Source organism: Hemiscyllium ocellatum, chromosome 29 (assembly GCF_020745735.1).
Source record: "Hemiscyllium ocellatum isolate sHemOce1 chromosome 29, sHemOce1.pat.X.cur, whole genome shotgun sequence".
Classification (NCBI taxonomy): domain Eukaryota; kingdom Metazoa; phylum Chordata; class Chondrichthyes; order Orectolobiformes; family Hemiscylliidae; genus Hemiscyllium; species Hemiscyllium ocellatum.
Genome location: NC_083429.1, coordinates 55061030 through 55083758, shown reverse-complemented (window position 1 = coordinate 55083758; position 22729 = coordinate 55061030). Strand labels below are relative to the sequence as shown.

General features: G+C 43.6%; 1 protein-coding gene across 2 annotated transcripts in view; it reads left to right on the top strand.

Moving 5' to 3' along the window:
- LOC132829626 (cell surface glycoprotein MUC18-like) overlaps window positions 1-22729 on the top strand; it is a 197576-nt gene that overhangs the window by 105745 nt on the left and 69102 nt on the right. For both annotated transcript variants that reach the window (XM_060846939.1, XM_060846940.1), the window contains exons 3-4: window positions 8336-8549; window positions 12500-12570. In XM_060846939.1, coding sequence (XP_060702922.1) covers window positions 8336-8549; window positions 12500-12570 — 285 coding nt within the window. The remainder of the gene's footprint in view (window positions 1-8335; window positions 8550-12499; window positions 12571-22729) is intronic.

The following is a 22729-nucleotide window of genomic DNA, read 5'->3' as shown; positions in this document are numbered from 1 at the left end:
CCTCGCTGTTGCGCCGACCTGTGAAACCAATCTGAAATCCATCTAACCTACACTCATCCATATGTCTATCCAATGCTTATTTAAATGCCCTTAAAGTTGGTGAGTCCATTACTGTTGCAGGCAATGCATTCTATGCCCCTACTACTCTGAGTAAAGAAACTACCTCTGACATCTGTCCTATACCCATCACCCCTCAATTTAAAGCTATGTCCCCTCGTGCTAGCCATCACCATCCGAGTAAAAAGGCTCTCACTGTCCACCCGATCTAACCCTCTGATTCTCTTATATGTCTCAATTAAGTCACCTCTCAACCTTCTTCTCTCTAACATTTCCCTCAGCCTTTCCTCATAAGACCTTCCCTCCATACCAGGCAACATCCTAGTAAATATCTCTAGACCCTTTCCAAAGCTTCCACATCCTTCCTATAATGCAGTGACCAGAACTATACACAATACTCCAAGTGTGGCTGCACCAGAGTTTTGTACAGCTGCAGCATGATCTCATGGTTCCAAAACTCAATCCCTCTACCAATGAAAGCTAACACACTGTATGCCTTCTGATACGACATGGGGTAAACTCTCCAGCTTAATCTAAAACCAGCAACACAGAAAAGATTTATCCCATGCAGTAATCTGTAAAATCGAGTGGCCAAGACCAATTTAACGTAAAAATTAATAACTTTATTTCTTAAAGTATAACAATAATTAGCTAACCACTATTTACAACTAAAAGAGAAAATGCTGGAAAATCTCAGCAGGTCTGGCAGCATCTGAAAGGAGAGAAAAGAGCTGACGTTGAGTCTAACTGACCCTTTGTCAAAGCTAAAAAAAGGGGAGAAATAGGGAGGTATTTATACTGGGCTGAGAGAAGGTGAGTCATGGCTCCAGAAGCAAAGGTAGCAGTAAAGAGATGATAATGACAGTGCACAGAGAGATTATAGGGAGATTAGGAGCTGTGAATGGCCAAGGCTGAAGCCAGTGCTATGTGACAAAATATGTGGGGGATATTTACAATTTCTTTCTCCAGCCTATCTTTTACCTTCCCTTCTATAATACTTGTCCAATAAAATTCCCAATTAAGATTTACAAAACAACACTTCTTATCTCAGAACCGGGCAGCTGTAGGTTCTTGTCTTCAGATCTTCCTGTGTCTTCTTTTCTCCTCGTTAGGAATTTCTGTGTCACAGGTTACTGATCAAATAGGTACATCTTGAAGAGAGGTACTTTTCAGGCAGTCTGTTTACATGCTGGGCTTGTCAGTTCTCCTCTCAACTGTTCAACCTTCCCCTGGTCTTATACCCCAGAGCAGTGGATCATGTCATTGGCTTTTAACATTGTCTATATACTCAATTCAAATTGGATTGAAATTGGTATTTTTTTTAATCGAGGTATGGTTTAAACTGATTTGGCTGAATTCAAAGTTGTTTTTTTTTGTTTCCAGGCAACGAACTACTTGATTTGTTCAACTCAGTGTTACATATATTATTGCTTTATTGAGAACACTTGGTGCTGTGTCCGTAGTTCTATTGTTTTTAGCTCTCTCAAAGATACATCCACATCTTCATAACGTTTCTTAACAACCCTATCACCTGGGTGGCAACTTTCAAGGATCTATGCACCTGGATGGCGAGATCTCTCTGCTCATCTACACAACCAAGTATCTCCAAATCAAGTATCTTATCATTAGCCCAGTACTCTGCATTCCTGTTATTCCTTCCAAAATGAATCACCTCACACTTTTCCACATTAAACTCCTTTTGCCGCCTCTCAGCCCAGCTCTGCAGCTTATCTGTGTCCTCTGCAATCTGCAACATCCTTCAGCACAATCCACAACTCCACCGACCTTAGTGTCATCCGCAAATTTACTAACCCATCCTTCTACGCACTCATCCAAATCATTTGTAAAAATTACAAACAGAACCTTGCAGTACACCACTAGTAACTGAACTCCAGGATGAATATTTCCCAACAACCACCACCCTCTGTCTTCTTTCAGCTAGCCAATTTCTGATCCAAACCACTAAATCACTATCAATCCCATGCTTCCAAATTTTGTGCAATAGCCTACCATGGGAGACCTTATCAAATGCCTTACTGAAATCCAAATACACCACATCAACCACTTTACCCTCATCCACCTGTTTGGTCGCCTTCTCAAAGAACTCAATAAGGTTTGTGAGGCACAACCTACCCTTCACAAAACCATGTTGACTATCCTTAATCAACCTATTTCTTTCTAGATCACTTTAAATCCTATTTCTTATAACCTTTTCCAAATTTACCCACAACCGACGTAAGGCTCACTGGTCTATAATTTCCAGGGTTGCCTCTACTCCCCTTCTTAAACAAGGGAACCACATTTGCTACCCTCCAGTCTTCTGGCACTATTCCTGTAGGCAATGACAACATAGAGATCAAAGCCAAAGGCTCAGCAATCTCCTCCCTATTTTCCCAGAGAATCCTAGGATAAATCCCATCCGGCCCAGGGGACGTATCTATTTTTATACTTTCCAGAATTACTAACATCTCCTTATGCACCGCAATCCCCTCTAGTCTAGTCGTCTGTATCTCTGTATTCTCATTAGTTTCACTTCTTTCATGTGTAAACCACAAAACCTTTTTTTAAAAGTTGTATTCTCGGATTAGCTGTTAACAATGGTGATAGCTAGACAATATGTTGAAGGTGTTAGCCCCTTGTGTTCTCTGTCTACGACCTGATGTTTAGATTGATTCTAATCTAAAAAGTGAGATAACAGAGTTTTACATAAATTCATGCAGTTTTTGAGCTCAGAGTTCTACATGAATGTATGCAGTTTTTGAGCAAAGTGCAATGTAACTCTGCAATGCAAATTCACCACACAAAATATATGTGTGCATGTGGGTCTTTGTCTGTCTGTGTGTGTGTGTGTGTGTGTAACCGTCTGTCTGGGGTGGGGGTTGTGAGTGTGAGAAAGTGTGTGTGTGTGTGTGTGTGTGTGTGCGTGTGTGTGTGTGTGGTGCAATGGTGGTCACCTGTAATGTGACATGAATCCAAGGTCCCGGTTGAGGCCCTCCCTATGGGTACCGAAATGTACTCGAGAATGCAACTTTAAAAAAAGGTTTTGTGATTTACACATGAAAGAAGTGAAACTATCACTGTATTCTAACAGATGAAAGGCTTAACAGACAATCAATTTTTCAATGTATACTTCCAGTTACATCACACTGCAAATCTTTGCTATAAATTCTGTTACGATCGAGCCCTCCACTATCACCTGATGAAGGAGTGTCACTCCAAAAGCTAGTGTGCTTCCAGTTAAACATGTTGGACTATAGCCTGGTGTTGTGTGATTTTTAACTTTGTACATCCTAACATAAACCTTCTTCTTCTATTTGACAAGAGATTTGACTTCCTTAGTAAACCATGGCTCCTGTGCTTGACAACTACCTCCCTGCCTGACTGGTACATACTTTCCAAGGACCCACAGTAGCTGGTCCTCGAATAAGCTCCACATTTCAATTGTGCCCATCCCCAGCAGTTTCTTTTCCCGTCCTATGCATCCTGACTCATGCCTAATTGCATCATAATTGCTTTTCCCCAGCAATACATGTTGGCCTGCAGTTTATATCTATCACTTTCCATCGCTCAAGTAAATATAACCGAATTGTGGTCATTATCACCACAATGCTCACCTATCTCCAAATCTAACACCTGGCTCATGTGGCCTTGCCCCTTGTTGGCCTGTCTACATACTGTGTCAGGAAACCCTCCCGCACACACTGGACAAAAACTGACCCATCTAACGTACTTGAACTATAGTGTTCCCAGTTAATATTTGGAAAGTTAAAGTCCCCCATGACAACTACCCTGTTACTCTCACTCCTGTCCAGAATTATCTTTGCTATCCTTTCCTTTACATCTCTGGAACTATTTGGAGGCCTATAGAAAATTTCCAACAGGGTGACCTCTCCTTTCCTGTTTCTAACCTCAGCCCATACTACCTCAGTAGATGAGTCCTCAAATGTCTTTTCTGCTACCGTAATACTGTCCTTGACTAACAATACCACACACCCCTTGCACCCTTTCCCAATTTCTCTGTTCTTACTAAATCATCCAAATCCTGAAACCTGCAACAGCCATTCCTGTCCCCATTTTAGGATGTGTACTTGGATTTTCAGGATGTTTATGACAGACACTGACATAAGAGATGAATGTGTAAAATTATAGAGAATGGGATTGGGAGTAGTGTGTTGAGATGAAGTGAAAATTGGCTAGCAGACAGGAAACAAGGAGTCAGAATAAATGGGTCTTTTTCAGAATGGCCGGCTGTGCCTAGTATGACAGAGACTGATACAGGGACCCTAACTATTCACAATATACATTAATAATTGAGCTGAGGGAACTAAATGTAAATCTTGAAATTTGCAGATAACAGAAAGCTGGGTGAAAAAGTGAGTTGTGAGGAGGGTGTGGATTTGGACAAGCTGAGTTGCAGTATGATGTGCATAAATGTGAGGTTATCTACTATGATGGCAGAAATGGTAAGGCAGAGAATCGGCTGTAAGTTGAGATAGGGGAATGTTCAATGAGACCTGGGTGTCCTCATGCACCTCATCGCAGAAGGTGCTGTAGGTAGTAAAGAAGGCAAATTCTGTGTTGGTCTTCATGGCAAGACAATTCAAGTCTAGGAATAAGAATGTCTTGCTGCAATTGTACAGGATGTGGAGATGCCGGTGTTGGACTGGGGTGGACGAAGTCACACAGCATCAGGTTATAGTCCAACAGGTTTAATTGGAAGCACAAGCTGCTACCTACAAAGGAGCAATACTCCGAAAGCTTGTACTTCCAAATAAACCTGTTGGACCATAACCTGATGTTGTTGATTTTTAGCAATTATACAGGGCATCGGTGAGACCACACCTGTGCAGGTTTGGGAGGATGCTAGAGGGAGTACAGTGAAGGTTAACCAAATTGATTCCTGGAATGGTAGGGCTGATGCATGAGGAGAGTTTGAAATCAATTAGAATTGTATTAATGGAGTTCAGAAGAATGAGGGGTTATCTCACGGTGTGGCACGGTGGCACAGTGGTCAGGTGGCACAGTGGTTAGCACTGCTACCTCACAGCACCTGAGACCCAGGTTCAATTCCCGACTCAGGTGACTGTCTGTGTGGAGTTTGCACATTCTCCCCGTGTCTGCGTGGGTTTCCTCCGGGTGCTCCGGTTTCCTCCCACAGTCCAAAGATGTGCGGGTCAGGTGAATTGGCCAAGCTAAATTGCCCGTAGTGTTAGGTGAATGGGGTAAATGTAGGGGAATGGGTCTGTGTGGACTTGTTGGGCCGAAGGGCCTGTTTCCACACTGTTAGTAATCTAATCTAATCTCATAGAAACCTGTAAAATTGTAAGAGGACTGGAGCGGTGAAATGCAGGAAGGAAGTTCCCAATGGTGCTGAGTCCAAGACAAGGAATCATGGTTTGAGGCTAAAGGGTAAACCTTTTAGGACTGAGATGAGAAATGAGAGTGCAGAGCCTGTGGAATTCATTACCACAGAATGTAGTTGAGGCCAAAACATTGTGATTTCAAGAAGAAGGTAAATATAGCTGTGAGGCTAAAGGGATCAGGGGATGGGGGGACAGACGAGATTAGGGTATTGAGCTCAGTGATTGTCCATGATCGGAATGAATGGCTCAGCAGGCTCAGACTTCAATGGCCTAATCCAGCTCCTCTCTTCCATGTTCCTATAATGCAGCCATATTACTGGCTGGCTGACCAATCCCTCAGTACTAATGCCCTGTCACTTCTTGTTAATGCAGCTGTATTACTATGCGACTGACTAACTCCTTGATGGCACAACTCATCACTGTGTGTCTGGAAGATGCCATGTTATTGTGCGACTATTTTAAGTATTCAGGAGTGCAGTAACATGAGGAGAAATATTGCAATTTGAAATCTATCACTTAACTGACAAGTTGTATCTGTAAACATAACTAATGTTTTGAAGGATAGACTGAAAGTGCTGGAGAAATTCAGCAGGTTTGGCACTACCCTGCCAAAAAGTTAACATTTTGAGTCCAATAGACTCCTTTTAAGAATGAGACAGTGCTGGAAGAATGAATGGTTTTGTGCTGTAACAAGCAGGTGAGAGGGAGCAAGTAGAACAGATGGTAAGGATATCAAGAGCAAAATGCAAAACGAGTACTAATTGGAGTGGAGAATTAATATAAATGGTAATTAAAGACCATAAGACATAGGAGTGGAAATAAGGCCATTCGGCCCATCGAGTCCACTCCGCCATTCAAGCATGACTGATGGGCATTTCAACTCCACTTACCCGCATTCTCCCCGTAGCCCTTAATTCCTTGTGACAACAAGAATCTATCAATCTCTGCCTTGAAGACATTTAGCGTCCCGGCCTCCACTGCACTCCGCAGCAATGAATTCCACAGGCCCACCACCCTCTGGCTGAAGAAATGCCTCCGCATTTCTGTTCTGAATTTACCCCCTCTAATTTTAAGGCTGTGTCCACGGGTCCTAGTCTACTCGCCTAATGGAAACAATTTCCTAGCGTCCACCCTTTCCAAGCCATGTATTATCTTGTAAGTTTCTATTAAATTTCCCCTTAATCTTCTAAACTCCAATGAATACAATCCCAGGATCCTCAGCCGTTCCTCATATGTTAGACCTACCATTCCAGGATCATCCGTGTGAATCTCCGCTGGACACGCTCCAGTGCCAGTATGTCCTTCCTGAGGTGTGGGGACCAAACTGGACACAGTACTCCAAATGGGGCCTAACCAGAGCTTTATAAAGTCTCAGTAGCACAACGGTGCTTTTATATTCCAACCCTCTTGAGATAAATGACAACATTGCATTCGCTTTCTTAATCACGGACTCAACCTGCATGTTTACCTTTAGAGAATCCTCGACTAGCACTCCCAGATCCCTTTGTACTTTGGCTTTACGAATTTTCTCACAGTTTAGAAAGTAGTCTATGCTTGTATTCTTTTTTCCAAAGTGCAAGACCTTGCATTTGCTCACATTGAATTCCATCAGCTATTTCCTGGACCACTCTCCCAAACTGTCTAGATCCTTCTGCAGCCTCCCCACTTCCTCAGTACTACCTGCCTGTCCACCTAACTTCGTATCATCGGCAAACTTTGCTAGAATGCCCCCAGTCCCTTCATCCAGATCATTAATATATAACGTGAACAGTTGCAGCCCCAACACTGAACCCTGCGGGACACCGCTTGTCACCGGCTGCCATTCCAAAAAAGAACCTTTTATCCCAACTCTCTGCCTTCTGTCAGACAGCCAATCATCAATCCATCCCAGTAGCTCACCTCGAACACCATGGGCCCTCACCTTGCTCAGCAGCCTCCCGTGTGGCACCTTATCAAAGGCCTTTTGGAAGTCTAGATAGACCACATTCACTGGGTTTCCCTGGTCTAACCTACTTGTCACCTCTTCAAAGAATTCCAACAGGTTTGTCAGGCACGACCTCCCTTTACTAAATCCATGTTGACTTGTTCTAATCCGACCCTGCTCTTCCAAGAAATTAGAAACCTCATCCTTAATGATGGATTCTAGAATTTTACCAACAACCGAGGTTAGGCTAATTGGCCTATAATTTTCCATTAAAGGCAGGAAGTAGGTCATCTTTGCTAAGTGCAAACTGTTACCACCAAGACCTTGGGGTTAGTGGTGATGAGGGATGGGAGAGAGATAGAGGCTATCATAATGGGCCTGCACAGGAAGATGGGATTAAAAAGGGCATCTGGGTGTCTTTGGGTCAGCATGCACCAGGTATTCCAAATGGCCCTTTCTGTGCTGTACCATTTCTGTGGTTTTGTGATGGAGGACAGAGTTCATGGTCTAAAATTGTTGAACTCAGTGTTGAATCTGAAAAGTGATAAAATATCTAAGTGGAAAATGAGTGTAGTAGAGGGCCTGCATAAACCTGGAATGAGGAATGGTGCAGACATCCCACAAAAAAGCTGGCATAGCAGGAACTCATGCAGGAGCCTATAGCCACGCCTTTCATTTGGAAAAGTAAAATGATCTAAAGAAGAAACTGTTCAATTTTTTGAATGTACATTTTTCAGACTTTAAAGAAATGTATCTTGGAACAGTTTATGTATCATTTTGAAAGTGTGGTTTTTGAGAACATACATTAAATTGAAAATGATTCTATTATTCAGCATCTTCTGGATGCCAATACCAGCTAGCATTGTCTGATGACTTGATGTAGATCATCTTTCAGCTGGAGTATAGTGCGCAGCTCAAGGGGCAAGAACTGTAACTATCGAACTTACATTTTATTAAAAATCTTTAAATTTAAACTTGTGTCTGTATTCAGATGGAGAAGGACACTCGCCAACGAATCTATTTCCAGGATGGAGAAAATAGAATTATCAACAATAAGACTCACTACACTGATCGAATCAATGTGGATAAGAACTACACTCTGACCATTGACAATGTTGAACTTAGAGATGAACGGACATTTTGTTGCCAAGTTGGTGCTGGTCCAGCAGGCAATGGTGAAGCCACAACAGAGTTGAAGGTTTTTGGTGAGATTTCTTTTCTGGAATAATCTTTTAGAATCATAGAATAATACAGCACAAAATGAGAACCATCTTGCCTATTGAATGGTATGTAATTAATACCACACCTATCCTAGTGACCTGTAATGGTTTTTAATCTTTCAAATATTTGTCCAATTTCCTGTTGAATGTGTTTTTAATTTATTTATGGGATGAGGACATCACTGGATAAACCATTTAGAATACAGAACTGCACAGCACCGAAATGGGTCTTCTCACCTACGGTGTTGTGCTGAACATGACGCCAAATTAAATTAATCCATTCTGCCTGCCTTTGGTCCATATCCCTTCATTGCTCACATATTGATGTGCTTATCTGTAAGTCCCTTAAATGTCCCTATCGAATCTGCCTCCACCACCACCCCTGGCAGCGCGTTCCAAATTCCTACCACTTCCTGTGTACAAAACGTGCCCTTCGCTTCTCCTTTGAACTTACCCCCTCTCATCTTAAATGCATGTTCCCTTGTATTAGACATTTCAACTCTGGGAAAATGATTCTGACCATCAAACCTGATTTATGCATCACATAAGTTTATAGACCTCTATCAAGTCGCCCCCTAGCCTCTGCTGCTCCAGAGAAAACTACACGAGTTTTTCTAGTCTCTCTTTATAGCTCATACCCTCTAATCCAGGCAGCATCCAGGTAAACCTCTTCTGCAAGCTCTCCTGAAGCCTCCACATCCTTCCTGTAATGTTTTATAAAGCTGCAACATGGCATCCTGACTCTTGTGCTCAATTCACCAACCAATAAAGGCAAGCATGCTATATACCTCCTTGAACACCCTATCTGGTTGCGTGGCTACTCTCAGAGAATTATGGACTTGAACCCCAAGATCCCTCTGTACACCAATGCTGTTCGGGGTCCTGTCATTAACTGTATATTTTTCCTTGATATTTGATCTCCCAAAGAGCAGCATCTCACACTTACCCGGATTAAACTCCATCTGCTATTTTTCCACCTATATCTGCAACTGATCCCTATCCTGCTGAATGCTTTGATAACCTTCGAAATTATCCATGACTCCACCCTTCTTTGTATCGTCTGTAAATGTACTAACCAAGCCATCCAACTATATTTTCATCCATGTCATTTATATATATCACAAACAGCAGAGCGCCCAATACAGAGCCCTACGGAACTACGGCCAATGTAGTCATTGACCTCCAGCCTGAGAAACACCTTTCCCGCACTACCCTCTGTCTTCTAAGGGCAAGCCGATTCTGAATCCATGCGGCCAAGTCACCGTGATCCCATGTATCATAATCTTCTGGATGAGCCTACCATACGGGGCCCTGTCGAAAGCCTTATCAAAATCCACGTGGACAACATCCACTGCTCTACCCTCGTGAATCACTTTCGTCACCACCTCGAAAAATTCTATCAAGTAAGAAAGACATGACCTGCCTCCCACAAAGCCGTGCTGACTGTCCCTAATTAGGCCACGTTTTTCCAAATATGCATAAATCCTATCCCTAACAATTCTCTCCAATAACTTCCCAACCACCGATGTGAGACTTACCAGTCTAATAGTTCCCTGGATTATCCCTATTTGTCTTCTTGAACAGATGAACAACATTAGTTACTCCCCAGGCCTCTGGGACATTTCCAGAGACTAGCAAGGATACAAAGATCTTGGTCAAGACCCCAGCAATATCCTCTCTTGCCTCTCTCAAAAACCTAAGGTAGATACCATCGGATCCTGGGGACCTTTAACCTTAATGCTCTTCAAGAAATCCAACACCACTTCTTTCTTGATCTCAAAATGCCGTAACATATTATCATGCTGCACGCAAATCTCACTATTTTCCATATCCTTTTCCAGGGTGAATACCGATGCAAAATGCTCATTTAGGATCTGACCCACATCCTATGCCTCCAAGGGCAAGTTGCCTGCTTTATCCTTATTAGTCCATCTCTAATTGTCTGAGGGTAGTTAACTGTCTGTCCCATTGTTGCGAGTCTGGAGTCACATGTCGGTCAGACCAGATAAAAATGGACTATTTCATTCTCTAAAGGGCATTAGTGAACCAGATGAATATTTTTATGATGATCAACAATACAAAAAACATTACAGCACAGGAACAGGCCCTTCGGCCCTCCAAGCCTGCATTGACACATTTTGCCCTTCCATACTAAAACCATCTTCACTTACAGGATCTGCATCCCTCTATTCCCTTCCTGTTCATATATTAGTCCAGGTGCTTTTCGAATGCTGCTACTGTATCTGCTTCCCCCACCACCTCTGGCAGTGTGTTCCATGCACTTTACCATCCCGTGTGTGAAAATCTTGCCTTGCACATCTTTTTTAAATTTCCTCTGCTCACGCAACTTGAACCCACGCCAATAATAATTGACCCCTCCACCCTGGGAAAAAGCCTCATACTTTCACAATCTTATAAACTTCTATCAGGTCACCCCTCAACCCCCTGCTTTCCAGTGAAAACAAACACAGTCTATCCAAACTTCCTTCATAGCTAAAATCCCCCATAACAGGCAACATCCTGGTAAACCTTTTCTGTATCCTCTCCAAAGTATCCACATCCTTCAGGTAGTGCAGTGACTAGAACGGTGTGCAGTATTCCAAGTGTGGCCTAACTAAAGTTCTATAAAGCTGCAGCACAGCTTGTCTATCCTCATACTCGGCACCCCTTCCAATGAAGGCAAGCATGCCATAGGCCTTTTTCACTCCCTTATCTATCTGCGCTGCCACCTTCAGTGATCTGTGGACCTGCACACCCAGACCCCTCTGCATTTCAATACCCCTAAAGGTTCTGCCATTCACTATATAATTTTAACTTGTACTTGACCTTCCAAATGTCCTTCCAATGTCACCTCACATTTGTTCAGACTCAACTCCATCTGCCATTTTTCTGTCCATGCCCCCAACTGATCTATATCCTACTGTATTCAGTGGCAATCCTCCTCACTATCAGCAATTCTACCAATCTTTGTATCATCCGCAAACTTACTAAATTAGACCAGCTACGTTTTCCTCCAAATCATTTCTGTAGAATACAAGCAGCAGAGGTCCCAGCACTGATCCCTGTGGAATGCCACTAATCACAACCCTCCATTCCAAAAAGCACCCTTACACCACGACCCTCTATTTCCTATCACTAAGCCAGTCCTGTATTCACCTTGCCAGCTCACCTCATACCATGTGACTTCACCTTTTTGTACCAGTCTGCCATGACAGATCTTGTCAAAGGCTTTACTGAAGTCCGTGCAGACAACATCAACCACTTTTCCCTCATCAATTATCTTAGTCACCTCCTGAAAAGTCTGGATCAAGGAAGTGCAGCTTGACCTCTGCCGCTCAAACCCATGCTGTCTATCACTAATACTCCATTCGCCTCTAAATGCATATCGATCTTGTCCCTGAGAATCTTTTCCAATAATTTTCCTCCCACTGATGTGAGGCGCCACAGGCCTGTAATTTCCTGGATTATCCCTGTTATGCTTCTGAAACAATGGGACAAAATTAGCTATTCTCCAGTCCTCTGGGACCTCACCTGTGGCCAATGAGGATGCAAAGATGTCTGTCAATGCTTGTAGTCACATGGTCACCATTTTACTCCTGATTTGTATTGAATTCAGATTTCACTATCTGACATGGTGGAATTTCAACCCATGACCCAGAATTGTGGGGCCCTGGGTTACTAGTCTAGCAACATTACCACCATACCTTTACCATCCTTTCAGGCAGCATATTCTATACCCTCCAAACCCATGATGTACATTGTTCTTCCCCCTTATATTATCTCTGGCTCTTATTCTGATTGTGATGTGTTCTATTTTGGCCAATCACTTGACATAGTTGGGCAAGGACAGATAAGAGCATAGCTCTAGTTTTTTTTAACATCTTTTAAAATGCCTCTGTTTCTGTATTTACCGATTTCTGCTTTTTTTTTTGCAGATGCACCAGAAACACCTGAGATATTTCAAAGTGATAAACTCATATCAATAATGAAAACAGAACCATCAGAGGTAGGCAAAACTGAAAGACTGACACTCAGTTGTCTCACGAGTATATTTCAGGATTATTTTAATATGTAAAGAAATTGAAGAGATTCACAGATACCTTTGTAGTTTAAGAAAAAAATTAGTTAAATTTCCCCTTCGTTACAACATGTCAACATGTTGCTGTGAGTCTCTCTCAAACGGGCCTAAATCTTGTTGTACATGGTATGGAGTTACTTCATAACTCAAGTATGAGTTCACTGACTGGTAGGACAAGCTTGAACAAGCTAAAAGGTGAACTCATCTTCCTAAGACTACAAAGACTGTGTATCAGTTTTAAGCAATTTATTATAAATAAAGGTAACATGCCTCCTATTTTGAATGGATGGCAGAAAAACAAAACGCTTGTTTTGTGTCAGTCTTCATGGAGGAAGATGTTAAAGATCTCCCAGAAATGAAGGAACTAAAAGAAGTTGTTATCAGGAAAGAGGGTATTGAAAAGCTAACTGGGTTGAAAGTTGATAAATTCCAAAGATCAGATGAGCTTCATCCCAGTGTTGAGGTGGTGGATGGAGAGGTAGTAAAATTGATTCTCTTTCAGAGATCTGTAGATTTTAGAAAACATCCTGTTGACTGAAGAGTAGTACTAATGAAAGAAAGAAGGAAGAGGGAGAATGGAAAACTACATTTAGTCTGCTGAATAGGACAGACTTCGACCAGATCTGACAACTAAAGGCTGGGTATCCATGAGACACTGGAGCATCAACAGTATTCCAGCACAATCTGCAAACTCATGGCCTGCCATGTCCCACATTACCATCAAGACAGGAGATCAACCCTGGTTCAATGGAGAGTGCAGGAGGGCATGCTAGGAGCAGCACCAGAGTACCTGAAAATGAGGTGTCAACCTGGTGAAGCTACCAAACAGGACTACTCACATGCAGAACAGAGTAAGCAGCAAGTGATAGACAGAGCTAGGCAATCCCACAACCAACAGATCAGACCTAAGCTCTGCAGTCTTGTTGCATCCAGCCATGAATGGTGGTGGGCAATTAAACAGCTCAACTAATACCCCCATTCTCAATGATCGAAGAGTAAAAAGTGAGGTCTGCAGATGCTGGAGATCAGAGCTGAAAATGTGTTGCTGGTTAAAGCCCAGCAGGTCAGGCAGCATCCAAGGAACAAGAAATTTGACGTTTCGGGCCAGAGTCCTTCATCAGGAATGAGGAGAGTGTGCCAGGCAGGCTAAGATAAAAGGTAAGGAGGAGGGACTTGGGAGAGGGGCGATGGAGATGTGATAGGTGGAAGGAGGTCAAGGTGAGGGTGATAGGCTGGAATGGGGTGGGGGCGGAGAAGTCAGGAAGAAGATTGCAGGTTAGGAGGGCGGTGCTGAGTTCGAGGAAAACGGACCCCACCACCAGGGATATATTTCCCTCCCTTCCCCTATCAGCGTTCCGCAAAGACCACTCCCTTCATGACTCCCTCGTCAGGTCCACACCCCCCACCAACCCAACCTCCACTGCCGGTACCTTCCCCTGCAACCGCAGGAAATGTAAAACTTGCGCCCACACCTCCTCCCTTACTTCCCTCCAAGGCCCTAAGGGATCCTTCCATATCCGCCACAAATTCACCTGCACCTCCACACACATCATCTATTGCATCCGCTGCACCCAATGTGGCCTCCTCTATATTGGGGAGACGGGCCGCCTACTTGCGGAACGCTTCAGGGAACACCTCTGGGACACCCGGACCAACCAACTCAACCACCCCATGGCTCAACACTTTAACTCTCTCTCCCACTTCAACGAGGACATGCAGGTCCTTGGACTCCTCCATCGGCAGAACATAACAACACGACGGCTGGAGGAGGAGCGCCTCATCTTCCGCCTGGGAACCCTCCAACCACAAGGGATGAACTCGGATTTCTCCAGTTTCCTCATTTCCCCTCCCCCCACCTTGTCTCAGTCGATTCCCTTGAACTCAGCACCGCCCTCCTAACCTGCAATCTTCTTCCTGACCTCTCCACCCGCACCCCACTCCAGCCTATCACCCTCACCTTGACCTCCTTCCACCTATCACATCTCCATCGCCCCTCCCCCAAGTCCCTCCTCCCTACCTTTTATCTTAGCCTGCCTGGCACACTCTCCTCATTCCTGATGAAGGGCTCTGGCCCGAAACGTCAAATTTCCTGTTCCTTGGATGCTGCCTGACCTGCTGTGCTTTAACCAGCAACACATTTTCATCAATGATCGAAGAGCCCAGCACGGTGGCACAGTGGTTAGCACTGCTGCCTCACAGCGCCAGAGACCCGGGTTCAATTCCCATCTGAAGGTGACTCTGTGTGGAGTTTGCACATTCTCCCCGTGTCTGCGTAGGTTTCCTCCAGGTGCTCCGGTTTCCTCCCACAATCCAAAAATGTGCAGGTTAGGTGAATTGGCCATGCTAAATTGCCCGTAGTGTTAGGTGAAGGGGTAAATGTAGGGGAATGGGCCTGGATCTTCAGCGGATTGGTGTGGACTTGTTGGGCTGAAGGGCCTGTTTCCACACTGTAAGTAATCTAATCTACGTCAGTGCTAAAGATACGGCCGAAACATTCACAACAATCTTCAGCCAGAAGTGCCGAGTGGATGATCCACCTCAGCCTCCCCCAGTGGTCCCCAGCATCACAGATACCAGGCTTCAGCCAGTTTGATTCACTCCGTGTGATTTTAAGGAACAGTTGGAAACACTGGATACTGCAAAAGCTATGGGCCCTGTCAACATTCTGCAATGGTACTGAAGACTTGCGCTTCAGAACTTGCTGCTCCCCCTAGCCAAGCTGTTCCAGTACAGTTACAACACTGATACCTGGCAATGAGGAAACTTGCCCAGGTATATCCTGTACATAAAAAGCAGGACAAATAGGTGAAGGGCTGACTGTGAGTTTAAGAAGATATATGGAATCCTGGGCTTTAGAGATAGAGAGGAGAAAATGAGGACTGCAGATCTGGAGATCAGAGCTGAAAATGTATTGCTGGAAAAGTGCAGCAGGTCAGGCAGCATCCAAGGAACAGGAAATTCGACGTTTTGGGAAGGGCTTATGCCTGAAACGTCGAATTTCCTGTTCCTTGGATGCTGCCTGACCCGCTGTGCTTTTCCAGCAACACATTTTCAGCTTTAGAGATACTTAAGACAATTAAGTACAAAAAAAAATCCAACCCACCAATTACCACCATCAATCGACTCTTGATCATCAGTAAAATGCCTTGCTGTGTTCTTCCAGCCTCCTGCTTGTCTACCTTACCCAGGAGGCTGGAAAAACACAGCAAGCCAGGCTGCATGTGGAGGTGGAGAAGTTGGGGGAGGGTGTAAGAGAAGCTGCAGTTAAAGGGGATTGGGGGGTGGTGATGTGGTGAGGTAAGGTAGGGGAGTGTATGACCTGGTTGTCAAAGGGAGGATTCATTGACCAACCAGGTCCTACCCTCTACCTGTGTTCATCTATCCCCACCTCCCCACCATCACCCCCCTCCCCTACCTCCACTTCATCTGCAACACCCCTTCCACCCACTCTCAGTCCTGCAGAAGGATTACACCCAAAACATCGACTTCTCCACCTCCTCACGCTGCCTGGCTTGCTGCATTCTTCCAGCCTCCTGCTCGTCTACTTGGAATTCTGCAGTTTTTTGTCTCTAACCATTCAGGATAAAGTAGCCTGCCTGATTGGCACCACATTCACAAACATCTTTTTCCTCCACCACCAACACTCACTAGCAGCGATGTGCACTATCTACAAGAAGCATTTGCAGAAATTCATCAAAGATCCTTCAAGTGTACCTTTGAAACCCACAACCACTTCCATTTAGAAGGAAGAACCACTTCCATCTGACATCTAGAAGGTGGATGTATGGAATGCTCTGCCCCAGAAGGCAGTGGAGGCCAAGTCTCTGGATACTTTCAAGAAAGAGATAGATAGAGGTCTTAAAGATAGTGGAATCAAGGGTTATGGAGATAAGGCAGGAACAGGATACTGATTGAGGATGATCAGCCATGATCATAATGAATGGTGGTGCTGGCTCGAAGGGCCGAATGGCCTACTCCTGCACCTATTGTCTATTGACAAGGGCAGCAGATACATGGGTAGACCACCACCTGCAAGTTCCCCTCCCAGCCACTCACCATCCTAACTTGGAAATATATTGCTGTTCTATCACTGTCATTGGGTTAAACTCCTGGTATTTCCTCCCTAACAATGTTTTGGTCTCCCTACAGCAGGTGGACTGAGGCAGTTCACAAAGGCAGCTCACCACCACCTTCTCAAGGGCAACTAGGGACGGGCAATGAATGCTAACCCAGCCAGCATTCCATGAGTCACCACACTCCCAGAAGGATATGGAAGCTTTGGAGACCATCTAGAGAAGGTTCAGCACAATGGTGCCTGATCTTGAGGGCATTGACTATGAGGAAAGATTAAAAAGACTGGGATTGTTTTCACTGGAGAGGTGGTGGCTGAGAGGAGACCTGATAGAGGCCTACTTAATTACGAGAGGCATAGATGGGCTGGATAGTCAGAGGCTTTTTCCCAGGGTTGAAGTTTCAATTACAAGGAGTTACAGGTTCAACATGAGAGGCGAAAAGCTTAAGGGAGATGTGCGAGGGAAGTTTTTCAGGCAGAGAATGGTGGGAGCCTGGAACACACTGCTAGAAGAGGTGGTGAAAGCAAGCAGGTTGGTTGCATTTAAGAGGCACCTGGCTGGTTACGTAAAAAGGAGGGAATAGAGGGATACGGACCGAATAAGGGCAGAAGGTTTGTATTTTTTAGTTTAGTTAGGGCATAATGATTGGCACAGGCTTGCAGGGCCAAATGGCCTGTTCCTGTGCTGTACTTCACTTTTGAGTGAGTTTTAAAAACCTGTTAGTCTAATGTCAGTAATAGTGTTATGACCCCACTGTTGTTATTACTGGACAATTCCGATCCCAAACTGAAATCTGCTTTTTAAATCATATTTTGTTTTTTTTAATTTAATGAGGTAGTCTTTTACTGAAACACAAGCACACAATATTGTGGATCTAGATTTAGCAATCAAACTAAGTATAATACTCAAAAGAAAAGATAAAGTAAACCAAGCTATTTTACATGAAACACTGTTTAGAAGATTTTGAAATGTGATAAAAATACAATATTCTGTTCATCTCAACAGCATATTCTACCACAGTCAAGCACTAGAGGGAATTCCTTGCTCTAATACATGTATCGGTTGCTTTCAATTTGCAGTTATGCGAGTTTGAAGGCCTTTTCCTTAAGTATTGACACAACTGAACTTAGACTCTCTTAGCTTGAAATAACCCTTTTAGGTTCTAACCAAAATTTTCTGGTCTACATCTTTAAAACAATTACCCTTTCACTGAAGTAACCTACTTCCCAACTTGTCCAAACTAACTCTTTTCTGAAGAAGAAACTGTTTTATACATTAAACTTTGCCCCTAAGCTTAATAAAATCAATTCCTGATCTTTCAAACAGAAAATAAGCTAACCGTCTTTAATGTTTACTCTCTGCTAGTAAAATAAATTACCATCACAAATCTAGGAAGTCTCTCTGAGTGATTTTCAAAACAAGCATGGCTCCAGAAACCTTGAAAAGTTAATCCTCAACCTCCCCTTACACACAGACCAAAACCCACATTTTAAAAAAATCATTCATGGGAGGTGGGTATTTATTGCCCATCCCTAGTTTTTGCCCCTTGGGAAGGTGGTAGTGAGCAACCTTCTTACCCTGCTGCAGTCCCTGTGCTGTAGGTAGATCCACAGTGCTGTTAGGGAGGGAATTCCAGGATTTTGAACCAATCCCACTGAAAGAACAGTGATATATTTCCAAGTCAGGATAGTTAGTGGCTTGGAGGGGAACTTACAGGTGTTGGTATTCACACATTTCTGCTGCCCTTGCCCTTCGAGATAGAAATAGTCATGGGTTTGGAATGTGCTGTCTGTGGAGCCTTGGCGAAATTCTGCTGTGCATCTTGGAGATGCTGCAGTTTCTACAACCATGGCAGTATTTCAAAATCCAAACTCAAAAATAAACATTAAAATATATGTAATGCATATCTTACATTATAATAGCACACTGTAAAGAAGAATGACAATGAGAAAGGATAGATAATCCAGGATTGAAGGTGTTATACTTGAATGTATGCTGTGTAAGGAATAAGGTAAATGAGCTTGTGGTGTAGATTGAAATAGGCAGGTATGACATGGTGGGCATCACAGAGATGTGGCTGCAACAGGATTAGAATAGGCAGGTAGACAGAGGGGATGGGATTGCCTTAGTGGTTAGAAATGAAACTAAATTAATAGTAAGAAACGAAGTAAGAAACAAAGAATGGTCAGATGGTGTAGAATCTGTGCAGGTAGAATTGAGGAACCGAAAAGGTGAAAGAAGCCATATTGAGAGTTATGTCCAGGCCTCCAAACAGTAATCAGGAGCAGGGGCACAGGACAAACCAGAAAATGGAAAAGATGTGTAGGGAAGGCAAAGTTACAGTGATCATGGGGAATTCTGATACACAGGGGGACTGGGAAAATCAGGTTGGTAGTGGATTGCAAGAAAAGGAATTTGTGGAATGTCTGAGATGGCTTTTTGGAGCACCTTGTGGTAGAGCTCACTGGGGAACAGGCAATACTGGATTTAATGTGCAATGAGGCAGGCTTGATAACCCTTAGAAGGTAGAGCATAATGTGATTGAATTTACTCTGCAATTTGAAAGGGAGAAGATAGAGGTAACGGTTTTACAGCTGAGAAAAGGCAACTACAGAGGCACAAGGGAGGAGCTAACCAGAATTGACTGGGAGAGGAGCCTAGCAGGAAAGACAGTGGAACAGCAATGGCAGACGTTTCTGGGAGTAAATCAGGAGACACAGAGATTCAACCCAAGAAGAAGAAGCAGGGTATAGGGAGGATGAGGTAACCATGGCTGACTAGGGAAGGTAGGGATAACATAAAAGCAAAAGAGAAAGCATATCATGTGGCAAAGGGCAGTGGGAAACCAGAGGATTGGGAAGCTTACAAAGACCAACAGAGGGTGACAAAAAAAGGAGCAGATTAAATAGCAAATTACGCTAGCCAGAAACATAAAGGAAGACTGTAAGAGTTTCTTTAAATATATAAAGTGCACATTCGACGACTGGGAAGTGACACTGGAAAGATCATAGCGGGGAACAAGGAAATGGCTGAGGAACTGAATAATTACTTATTGTTAGTCTTCACAGTGGAAGACATGAGTACTACCCCCAAATTCAAGAGAGTGAGGGAGCAGAGCTGAGTATGGTGGGCATCACCAAGGAGAAGGTGCTAGAAAAACTGAATGGTCTGAAAGTGCATAACCTGGACCAGATTGACTACACCCCAAGGTTTTAAGGGAAAAACAAAAGGATTCTGGGTAATCCAAGATGGAGGACGGGAAAAATTTCTGGCTGTAACAGCTGCTCCTTTTTTGAGGTATTTTAGGGGCTGGAGGAGATTTCCTCGAATTCCAGGAGCAGCAATTCCTGTTTTATATGCTGTTGGCATTGTTTTGGAACTTTGGGGAAAAAAAGTCAAAACAACAGATAAAGGAAGCACATGGTGAGGTCAGTGCAGGAGAAACCGAGAAAGAAACTGACACTGCCTTTGTTTGAATTCGTGTATCGCTGGGACATCGGCGTGCATCTGGGAAAATTAACAAACAGTGAAATTCACAACTGATCTTGGAGGAACTGTTTGGGCGAAGTTCACAGCACAGAATCAGATAAGTTAATTGTTTTAAGTGGCCTACAGAAAGTCTGCAGTAGTGAGTAGAGTGGGTTCTTTCTTGATTATGTTTTTGAGCTATGTCTCTTGATTAAACTTACAATATAAAACGTAACTATTAATCTAACCTGGGGCAGTGTTTTGTAGAAGAATAAGACAGTGTTATTTTCTGGGTCTGTAGATTGTGAAGGAGCAAAAATGGCCTTTAGTACAGTAATATGTACTTCTTGTCAGTTATGGGAATTTAAAGAGAGTTTAAGAGTTACTGTGGATTATATCTGCAATAAATGCTGTTGGTTGCAAATCTTATCAGATTGAATGGATCAGTTGGAGAGACGGTTAGAAGCAATGAGGAATTTGCAACAGCAACAGTAAGTTACAAGATAATACATGGCTTGGAAAGAGTGGACACTAGGAAATTGTTTCCGTTAGGTGAGGAGACTAGGACCCGTGGACACAGCCTTAGAATTAGAGGGGATAAATTCAGAACAGAAATGCGGAGACATTTCTTCAGCCAGAGAGTGGTGGGCCTGTGGAATTCATTGCCGCAGAGTGCAAAATTCAGATAAATGCGAGGTGCTGCATTTTGGGAAAGCAAATCTTAGCAGGACTTATACACTACAGGTGTAAAAGGTCCTAGGGAGTGTTGCTGAACAAAGAGACCTTGGACTGCAGGTTCATAGATCCATGAAAGTGGAGTCGCAGGTAGATAGGATAGTGAAGAAGGTGTTTGGTATGCTTTCCTTTATTGGTCAGAGTATTGAGTACAGGACTTGGGAGGTCATGTTGCGGCTGTACAGGACATTGGTTAGACCACTGTTGGAATATTTTGTGCAATTCTGGTCTCCTTCGTATCGGAAAGATGTTGTGAAATTGAAAAGGTTCAGAAAGGATTTACAAGGATGTTGCCAGGGTTGGAGGATTTGAGCTATAGGGAGAGGCTGAACAGGCTGGGGTTGTTTTCCATGGAATGTCGGAGGCTGAGGGGTGACCTTATAGAGGTTTATAAAATCATGAGGGGTATAGATAGGATAAATAGGCAAAGTCTTTTCCCAGGTGTCAGGGAGTCCAAAACTAGAGGACATAGGTTTAGGGTGAGAGGGGAAAGATTTAAAAGAGACCTAAGGGGCAACATTTTCACACAGAGGGTGGTACGTGAATGGAATGAGCTGCCAGAGGATGTGGTGGAGGCTGGTACAATTGCAACATTTAAAAGGCATGTGGATGGGTATATGAATAGGAAGGGTTTGGAGGAACATGGGCCGGGTGCTGGCAGGTGGGACTAGATTGGGTTTGGATATCTGGTCGGCATGGAGGGGTTGGACCGAAGGGTCTGTTTCCATGCTGTACATCTCTATGACTAAATGGAGGTATTACTAGTGATCTATCAGGAATCGCTGGAATCAGGGAGGGTCCAAAACATTGGAAAATCACTAATGTGACACTCCTGTTTAAAAATGGGAGTAAGGCAAAAGGGGGGAAACTTACAGACTGATTAGCCTCAATTCAGTCTTGGGTAAGATCCTGGAATCCATTGTGAAGGATGAAATTCCTGAATACTTGGAAGTGTATGGTAAAATAGGGCAAAGTCAGTATGATTTCATCAAGGGGAGGTCATGCCTGACAAACCTGCTAGAAGTCTTTGAGGAAGTAATGACCAGGTTAGACCAAGGAGAGCCACTGGATATTATCTACCTGAACTTCAAGAGGGCCTTTGACAAGGTGCTATGCACGAGGCTGCTGAGTCAGATAAGAGTCCATGGTGTGAATGGCAAGGTGTTAGAATGGAGAGAAGCTTGGCTGTCTGGCAGAAAGCAGAGAGTGGGGATAAAAGGGTCTTTCCCAGGATCACAGCCAGTGATAAAGGGTGTTCCACAAGTAAGTCAGTAAGTTTGTAGATGACACCAAAATTGGAGGTATAGTAGACAGTAAAGAGGTTACCTCAGATTACAACAGGATCTTGACCAGATGGGTCAATGGGCTGAGAAGTGGCAGATGGAGTTTAATTCAGATAAATGCGAGGTGCTGCATTTTGGGTAAGCAAATCTTAGCAGGACTTATACACTTAATGGTAAGGTCCTAGGCAGTGTTGCTGAACAAAGAGACCTTGGAATGCAGGTTCATAGCTCCTCGAAAGTAGAATCGCAGGTAGGTAGTGTTGGGACCATAGCTTTTCACTTTATATTTAACAATCTAGATGAAGGAACTAAGGGCATACTGGTTAAGTTTGCAGATGATACAAAGATAGGTAGAGGGACAGATAGCATTGAGGAGGCGGAGAGGCTGCAGAAGGATTTGGACAAGTTAGGAGAGTGGGCAAAGAAGTGACGATGGAGTACAATGTGGGAAAGGGTGAGGTCATGCACTTTGATCAGAAGAATAGAGACATGGATTATTTTCGAAATGGGGAGAAACTTCAGAAATCT